Below are 9,004 nucleotides of genomic sequence, written 5' to 3' on the forward strand. Positions count from 1 at the left end.
AGCCTTTTCTCTGGAAATCACAAGGGACATGGATACCTCCTAACTGTAATTGCTGCTGAGAACACTTACTTTGCAATCTTATTATCTCAAAATTATTCCTTACAACAGTCTGTAAGTAGATACTATAATTATTGCTTCTGTTTTGTGGAACAGAAGGTCAAGATCAGACAGGTTAAGAACCATGCCCAAAGGCCCCCAGCTAGTTAGGGGTAGAGCTACTAGTTATATAATAATGTGTCCACATGTCTTTCCCATTAGACTGAACCTCATGAGACCAGAGATGGCAATGGGGTGGTTCACCCTGGTGTGCCTGACATTTACCAGTTGCTAAATAAATATGAATTAAATGAATAATGCACATAGTGATTTGAAATATTAGTACCTTCTTTATAGAGTAATAGTAGTAGCAAACATTTAGCCCACTTGCCAGGCCCTTTCTAAGTTCTTTACAGGTATGATTGCACTGCTACCAGCAACCATCCCAGGTGGGAGGTACCTTGTATTATTACTGGAATGATGGGGAGGAAAACTGAGGCTCCACGGAGTAGTGACTTGCCTAAGATCATTCAAAACAATAAAAAAGGTGGGTTTGGTAGTCGATCTTCATTGCTTAACTGTACCCCAACCGTCTCCAGGCTGCTTGGTTCCATTTCTGGTCAGTAAAGACAGACCCTGGGCAGTAAAACGACCTTCTCAGTGTCACCCAGCAAATCAGCAAGTGCAGGTTCTAGGGTCCAAGAAAGGTTCACCTATGTACACCCCTATCCCCATCACTGTGGGCAGATTCTTTGGGCTTGTCCTCGTTTCTTGTCCAGCACACAGGAGACACTGGGTAGAAGTTATTGGGCACAACCTCAATAAGGAGAGGCGGCCAATCCTCAAGGAGTCCATGAGGCACTTGAGGGGCAGCCTTCAGTCCGCAGATCATGGCTTTACTCTCTAATAGGGACTCCTGGGCACTCAGCCCTGTGCAGTGGTTGGGGCGGGGGTGTGGGGTGAGAAGCTTAGCAGCTCCATCCAGATGCGAATTGTCCCTCCCACACTTCCCGGGCTGCGGGGGCCTCCATTAGAGCCCCTGAGGAGTCAGAATCCACACCTCCGCAAATGGGTCCGCTTTCCCAGGGCCCCCCTGCCCAGACCTTCCCTGGGCTCTGTGGGTTTTGACACCTCTCTGTAACCTGGTGGGGGTCCACCTCGCACCTTTGGTTCAGATAAAAGCTGAGGCCCGAAGGTGGCAGGTCCAGCCTCCCAGAGCCCACAGCCCCGGCATGGCCCAGTCGCCTCCTCAGCAGAACTTCCTTGGCTTAGACCATTGGATCTTCTCCCAGGGTTGGGGCTGGGAGGGCCACTCTGACTCCACGTCCCCAGCCTCTTCCTCGGATTCCTCGAGCTCGTGCCCCTGTGACAGCGCCCTCGGCCTCTCTCAAGCCCGCAGCGCCCGAGAAGCTGAGGCCACCCCGACAGTGCCCAGACGTGCACGGACGGGTCCAGCGGGTGGACAGAGGCGGAGCGCCAGCGAGCGCGAGAAGCTGCGCATGCGCACCCTCGCCCGCGCCTTGCACGAGCTGCGCCGCTTCTTGCCGCCGTCCCTCGCGCCGGCCGGCCAGAGCCTGACCAAGATCGAGACGCTGCGTCTGGCCATTCGCTACATCGGCCACCTGTCGGCTATGCTGGGCCTTAACGAGGACAACTTGCAGTGTCGGCGCCGGTGGCGCGCGGACGCAGTGTCTCCCCAGGACTGCGCGCTCTGCCCCGACGGCGGTCCCGTGCAGGTGCAGACCCGGGATCCTGGCCCGGGTTTGGGCACTGCTTTCTGTACCGGGCCGTGCTGGGGGTCCCCGCCCTCCTATCCTGCCACCGGAGCCCTGGCTGAGAGCCCGGGGAGCAGGGTTTCCAACACGGATTCCTGGGTAACACCCCCTTACTGCCCCAAGATACAGTCGCCCCCGCTCCAGCCCCTAGGGAGAGTTCCTGACCCGGTTCTTTGGACGCCACCCCAAACCTGTCCCGGGAAGCAGACATCCCTAGAGCCTCAAAACCCCGCTGCACCCTGGACGCCACCAGCGGAGCTGGCAGCAGTATACCAGGTACGCCATGGAGGCCCTTGCCCTTTCCTTGGTTTGATCCCCAGGTTTAATTTGGGAATGGAGTGGGTGGGTAGTTTCTAGTCTGCGGAGGATCTCATCTTTTCAGATCCTAGTTTATCTAACGGCGGGAAGGATGGAAAGAACCCTAACATCTATAGGGAAAGAGATGAGGCCCTGGGAAGTGAATGACACAACCACTGCCACCCAGCAATCTTCACAGCGGTGGACAAGAGAGGCTCCCTTCGAGCTTGCTCAGAGGTGGGGGTGGAAGTTGGGAGATTGCACTCTCAGGAAAGGCCAAGTGCTTCTTCATTAAGGGTTCAGGAGGGGAAGGGAACCCAAGGTAAATGGTGGTCAGCGGCGGACCCTCGCCGGCGCCTTGCACAAACTGTGCCGCCTCCTGCAGAGCCTGACCAAGATCTAGATGCTGCGTCTGGCCATTCACTACATCCTGAATAGATGGGCTTGCAGTTGGAGACAGTCATATTTTTTTCAAGTTTCATTCATTTATGAGGCCAATGAATGAATCGTGGTTCATAAACGATCATATCAGTAACCAAATTTATTAAATTCTTATTGTCTGCTCCACACTATTCTGGGCACTTTCCATGTATTCATTCATTCTGCCCTTCAAACAATCCTATGAAACAAAATCCTATGAAAAAAAATAAATTTTAAAGATGAGAACACAGACAAAAAGAAGTTACCTGAATTCCCACAGTGTAGCAGAGCTGGGATTTAAAGGTCAGCAGTGAGTCTGCAGAACCAGTGCTTTTAACCACTTTGCTCCACTGCATCCATGACACCAGGACTGTAAAGACATCATCAGCCATGCCCTGGGGAGCATCCAGGTTTTAGATTTCTGGGCAACAAGCTGTTCTTGTCTTTCTTACAGGGTATCTCTGGGTCTTCAGAATCCTGTCTACCTCTGGGAAGTCCACCCCTTCTGCCCCGCCCTTCATGCCAGAGACTCCAGCCTCAGACACAGTGGGGGTGTTGGAGCCACAGTGCAGAGGCGCTGCCCAGCTCAGAGGACCAGGGACCTGGCCCTGTTTTCCAACTCAGTGAAGTGAGCCTCACCCAGAGTTCAGGCCTACGGCTCAGTAGCTGCCCTGAACTTTGGCAAGAAGATTTGGAGGAGACCCACCTGGGCATCTTCTAATGGCCCTACCTGGCCTTTTTACATCCAAGAATCCAGGCTTGCAATGTGGACGTCCTCCTCTTCTGTTTCTTTGGTGGTTTTAAAGCTTTCTAGCCAAATACTTATCATGAAAACTGTCTGGAACAGAGATTGTGGGTATCCTCCCTAGCTGGAGCGGGGTTATGACAGTGCCCTCTACTGCTAGGCACCCCCCTCCCATACACCATGCCTTGTATTCTGCAGAGCACAGTCTGAGCTGCTATGAAAAGGGGGCTGCTTGACCCCAAGGAGACCATGATGGGACTGGTAAGGGAGTGGGCATGGAGGCCAGGCTCTTGCTTGCTGTGCTTCTTGGTGACAGCTGTCCAGAATCCGATATGCTTAAGATGTTTTGTAACTTTTAAAAAAAGAAAAAAATACCAATAAAATTTTGATACAGTCTGTTTTTCTATCAAGATAGGTTTTTCTTGCCTCTGGGGTAGGGGGGATATTCCCATTCTTGGGGAACAAGGCCTATTGCCCTTCCACTCCTTGAGTGCAGGCCTGCCAAGATAGATGTGGGCCCTTGCTTATTATCTTGATGGTATTTATTGTGTCCTGGTTCCAGGGCTGAGAGTACTGCCTGGCCTGCTGTGCAAGGTGACCATAGGTAAGCTAAGACTAGGGCCTGCTCACTTACCTCAGACACATCACCGCAGCTCATTTGCATTCTTCTGGTTGCAGTCCTGCTGACCCATGGGGTAAGCATATGCAGTTATAAACAAACAGGGCCTCCAGGGGAGGACGCCTGAGATACAGAGACCTGTGATTTAGGGCTCTTTCACAGTGATATAAAGTTTTTTCCAAAGGATGCTGTGAGTGGCTCCTATGTGCGTGGCCCAGTGTACTAGTGTCTAGGGCGGCCATAGCAAAATACCACAGAAATGCATTTTTCAGTTCTGGAGTCTAGAAGACCAAGAAGTATAGGCAGGTTTGAATTACTTCATGGCTTGCAGATGGCCTTCTCACTGTGTTATCTGTGTCCTAAATCTCTTTTTTTAAGGATATCAGTCATATTGGAATCAGGCCTACCCTAAGGACACCCCCACACACACCATTTAATCTTTTTTTTTTCCCCCAGTACTGGGGATTGAAACTAGGGACTCATCCAAGTCCTATTTATTTTTTGTTCCGGGACAGTGTCTTGCTAAATTGCTGAGGCTGGCCTGGAATTTGCAATTCTGCCTCAGCCTCCTAAATTGCTGGGATTACTGTTATGTACCAGTGTACCAGGCCCTGTTTAATCTTAATTACCTCTTTAAAGGATTTATCTCAATATTCAGTCACATTCTGGGGTGCTAGGGGCTAAGGCTTGTGTTAACTTTCTGTCACTATAAAGAGAAAAGATTTATTTTTGTTTATGGTTCTGGAGTTTCCAGTCCATTCCTTTGGACCTCTGGTGAGCAGAGCACATTGTGCCAGGAATGTGCAGAGCAAACTGTTTACATCAGGAGCCAAGAAGCAAAAAGAAGAAGGGATGGTATCCCACAATCCCCTTTGGGAACACACCCACAAAGACCTAAGGACCTCCCACAAGGCCCCACCTGCCAAAGGTTTTACCACCTCGCAAGAGTACCACCTGGGACTAAGCCTCTAATATTCAACCTTTGGGAGACATTTAAAATCTGAACAATAGCAAGGCTTAAGCATGAATTTTACTGTTTAGCTCATAATAATAAGTGTCAGAAATTACTCCCCAGTTAATGAGATAAATTGCAAGGACATAAGTGATCAGAATTCAGGTCCTAAATGCAAGGATGAGAGTTTATACAAAAGGCTTTAGGACCAGAGAGAGATGACAGGCTGGTGGAAGGCAATTGGCAGTACCTTTTCTTATTTTTTTAATATTTATTTTTTAGTTGAAGTTGGACACAATACCTTTATTTTGTTTATTTTTATGTGGTGCTGAGGATGGAACCCAGTGCCTCATATGTGCTAGGTGAGCACTCTACTGCTGAGCCACAACCTCAGCCTGGCAGTACCTTTTCATTCTTGAGTTACCTGATCCATTAGTCTCACTATCTTGATTTGGGCTGTCTTACCTAAGAAGAGGCACTGTGAGAATCTTGAAGAAAGGATGTCATGATCCGTGAAGGTTGCCATGGACTTGGGAGCCAACAGAAATGGTATCTTACTTCTATATCTACTCTGACTAAGGCAGGGAGTATTGAAGAAGACGTAACCTTGGGACTGGGTGTTGGAGGATGTGTAGGAGTTTGCCAAGCAAAGGAAGAGAGACTTGGGAAGGAACAGCATGAGCCAAGTGAAGACAGAGGCTGCTGGTATCTCCAGTTGATGGGGAAAGTAACAAATTGGAGAAGGAACCCAAGGTGTGCAGAGCTCTGTGGGGGTGTTATAGGAATTTGGCCTCTCTCCTGGGTGGCAGGAGGCACTGATGGTTTGGAGTAGGGGTGATCTGGCCGAGGGTACACTTGGCCTGTTGCCTGCTTCACACCAAAGGAGCAGGCAGGGAGGCCACTGTAACAGTTCAGGCTGAGAGAAAGGGAGGGAGGAAGTTGCCTGATTTCCTTAACCTGAGTTCTTGGCCACATTCAGGGCCTTGCATTTGGCTCTCATGACAGCCCATTGCTTGCTGAGATGCCCTGGGACATTGGGCATGTCACTTCCTCTCTGAGCCCATTTTCTCATCTCCTAAAGGAAGAACTGAGGTATCTTATTCCTCAAAACTTTGAAGGAATCTGGTTTCTGGCCCAGGTCCCTCTTGTCCTCAGGGACTGTTAGTCATCCTCAAAGGATGAGAGAACCCTAATCAAGGTTAGAGCAGAAAGATGGAGACAGGCCCTGTGGACCTAAGAGTACATTCCATTAGGCTTTTACTGGAAGTGTAACCATCAGTAAGCTTTAAAACCTCCCTGAGACTTGTTTTTTCCAACTGTGCAATGGAGCTAAGAGACCTTACCTACCTCTCAAGAGTTCTTAGGCTTGGCAAATAGTAAGTACTCAGTAAAATGAGTAACTAAGCAGAGTCCTGTGACCTAAGAGATGACAAGTGGACCCCAAACCTGGCTGCATATTGAGCCATCTGGGTCCAGGGTCCGTCTCTGAGAGCGTGATTCAATGCATCAGTTTCCCAAGATCCTTTCCAGAGGATTCTGAGGACGAGCCAGGTTGGAAAGCAATAGGTATTCTACACCTCTTAATTTCATTGCAGAGGAAACTGAGGACCAGGGAGAGGAGCAACTTCCCATAATCCCCCAATTAGGTGTGGACCTCAGACCCCTAACTCCTAGCCCAGTGCTCTCTCCTTTCCCCAAAGACTCAGGATCGTGGCTCCACAGTCTCGCACAACTCTGCACCAGAGGCAGAACCAGACAGGGGTTCTCACCAACCTGGGGTTGTCTTGCAGAGGCAGGGGAGGCCCTCCATGGCCATGATTCCCCGCTCCCAGGCTGTGTGCAAGCCCTAGTGGAGTCCAAGAGGACCAGCCCCACCAGCTGTAGCCCCATATAAGCATCTTCTGGAATTTGACAGCCTTGTTCTTCTAAGGCACTCAAAGGCAGAAAAGAGGACCCTAAGCCATCCAAGCAGGAAACATCACCAGCTAAAACTGCCTGGGAGACATCCAAGATGCTGCTGGATTGAGGAGAACTGGGCCCAGGAGGGCTTAGGGTAATTCTCTACCCTCGTGCTCCCTCACTGGAAGGAAAGGCTCAGTCCCACCTCTCAAAGTGGCAACTCTCATTGCTCCTGACCCCCATCCAGTCCCTTGTCTATGGCTGTGTCCTAGGCAGGTCTCCCTGGTCTGCACCTGTCTGCTAAGTGCCAGCAGGGTAGAGAGAGGGGCTGACACCTATGTCCTGCACAGGTTGACTAGTCCATCCACACCTTCTTGGCAACCCCAGTCCCCAGTCATAAGAGATAGGACACTGGCTGAGTACCTCGCTCAGGTCTTTCAACCACCCTGCAGTGTAGCAGACACTCCAGTTTTGCACATGGACAGCTGAGGCTGGGAGCAGTGAAATGCTTGGCTCAGGTCCAGGGCTTTGCTGAAATGTCATCTCAGTGTCCGGCACTAGGTCTGAGAAGACACTGGGCTGCCGCCTGCCAATGCCCAGCACCTTTAATTCTTGCTGGCCTAGGGCAGGCAGAGTGCCAGACAAGGAGCCAGCAGTCTGAGTTCTAGTAAGTTTCTACTCTATGACCTTGACCAAGGCTCTGCAAGCAGGTCTTTGGCTTCGGGTGTCCTCGCTATATATAGGGGACTGGTTTCCTGTATACCAGGGGACTGGTTTCCTCCAGCTACACAGAGCCTTTTGACTGCAAGCATTGTTAAGTGGACCAGTGACACAAGCATATCAGTGTGGCTATCACAGAACCTGCTGCAGCTCTGAGTGGAGGATTTGCAAGATCAGAGTCAAGTGCTGGCTTCCAGTGCTACTGCCTTTTGATTTAAGTTCCCTGTGCCTCAGTTTCCTTATCAATAAAATAGGGCTGGATGTGTAGGACAAGGGGTAGAGTGCTTGCCTAGCATGCGAGGTGCTGGGTTCCAACCCAGAACACAAAAAATAAATAATGAAATAAGCTGGCCAGCCTCAGTGACGCGCATGTAATCCCAGCAGCTCAGGATGCTGAGGCAGGAGGATGGAGAGTTTGAAGCCAGCCTCAGTAACTTAGCAAGGCCCTAAGCAACTCAGTGAGACTCTGTCTCTGAAAAAGGGCTGGGGATGTGGCTCAGGGTTAAAGCACCCCTGGGTTCAACCCCTGGTATCAATAAATAAATAAATAAAAATAAAAAGCTGAGATAAAGACAGTTTTCACTTAGTGACAGATAAACATGCGAGAACAGCTCAGTCAGAGCCAGGCACAGAGAGTAATAGGATTACTTGTCTCTCTACAGGCAAACCCTCCCCTGCAATGTCCCTGAGCACAGAGCCCCCTAGGGACCCAAGATGGCGAGGCTGGCCCTCTCCCCAGTTGGTCCTTAGAAGGTCAAGTGCTAGCCATGACTGCTGGGTACTGGCGACAGGAAGGGCTGGCCCAGAGCTGAGGGGCCAAAGGAGTTAATCTGGAGCAGCCCAGGGAGCCTCCTGGACAGTCCCCCGTCACCCAGGCAGGCCTCTGTCCCTTGGCCGGCCCTACCCTTTGATGTGCAAATGGCAGTGGAGAGCCAGGGCCTTCCTGGTCTCAGCGGCCTGCTTCTCACTCCCAGGAAGAGAGGGTGAGAGGACAGCTGCTGGGGCCTCCAGCCAAGGATGTCACACTCCTTGTCATGTGTCAGGCCAAGTGCTCCCTAAATCCACAACAGGCTCCTTTATTGTCTTCATTGTGTGGAGGAGGAAACCGAGGCTCAGGAGTTTAGATCCCTTGCTCCAAAAGAGTGTCTGGGCCACCATCTGAGGCCAGACATTCAAGATTCCAGCTGGGGAGCTTGTGGGTGTCAGTGGAGGTGACCCCCAAGGAAGGCCTGCGGCTGTCTTGTTACTTCCTTCTTCCCCTCTCACCATCCTTGATGTTCACGGGGCCCAGTGGAGCCGAGGCCAGAGTGAGCTCCCTACAACCTGGCTCCTTTGCCAAGAGATGCCCCACAGGGCCAGTGTGCACCGTGGAGCCTCAGGCCTTCTCAGCATGGACCACCAGCTGCCAGAGGTGACCTGCAGATTGCAGTCCTGACTCCTGGTGAGGTATAGCTCCCTTGGTGGCTTGCCTGCCTCTACTCCCAACCCTCTTCTGCGTTCCACTCTACAAAACAGCCTGTTGACAAATTGATATCCCACCC

The 9,004-nt window shown here is 51.0% G+C and overlaps 1 protein-coding gene across 1 annotated transcript; it reads left to right on the forward strand.

Moving 5' to 3' along the window:
* The first annotated feature begins 1,190 nt into the window (after positions 1-1,190).
* Positions 1,191-3,597, forward strand: Mesp2 (mesoderm posterior bHLH transcription factor 2). The gene is made up of 2 exons (XM_046439034.2): positions 1,191-2,087; positions 2,983-3,597. The coding sequence occupies exons 1-2, from the start codon at positions 1,269-1,271 to the stop codon at positions 3,247-3,249; spliced, it is 1,086 nt and encodes a 361-aa protein (XP_046294990.1). The 5' UTR covers positions 1,191-1,268; the 3' UTR covers positions 3,250-3,597.
* The last annotated feature ends 5,407 nt before the right edge of the window (positions 3,598-9,004 follow it).

The sequence above is a fragment of the Marmota monax genome, unplaced genomic scaffold (genome assembly GCF_021218885.2).
Source record: "Marmota monax isolate L192 unplaced genomic scaffold, Marmota_monax_Labrador192_F-V1.1 WCK01_AAM20220418_F8-fsc00005, whole genome shotgun sequence".
Lineage (NCBI taxonomy): Eukaryota > Metazoa > Chordata > Mammalia > Rodentia > Sciuridae > Marmota > Marmota monax.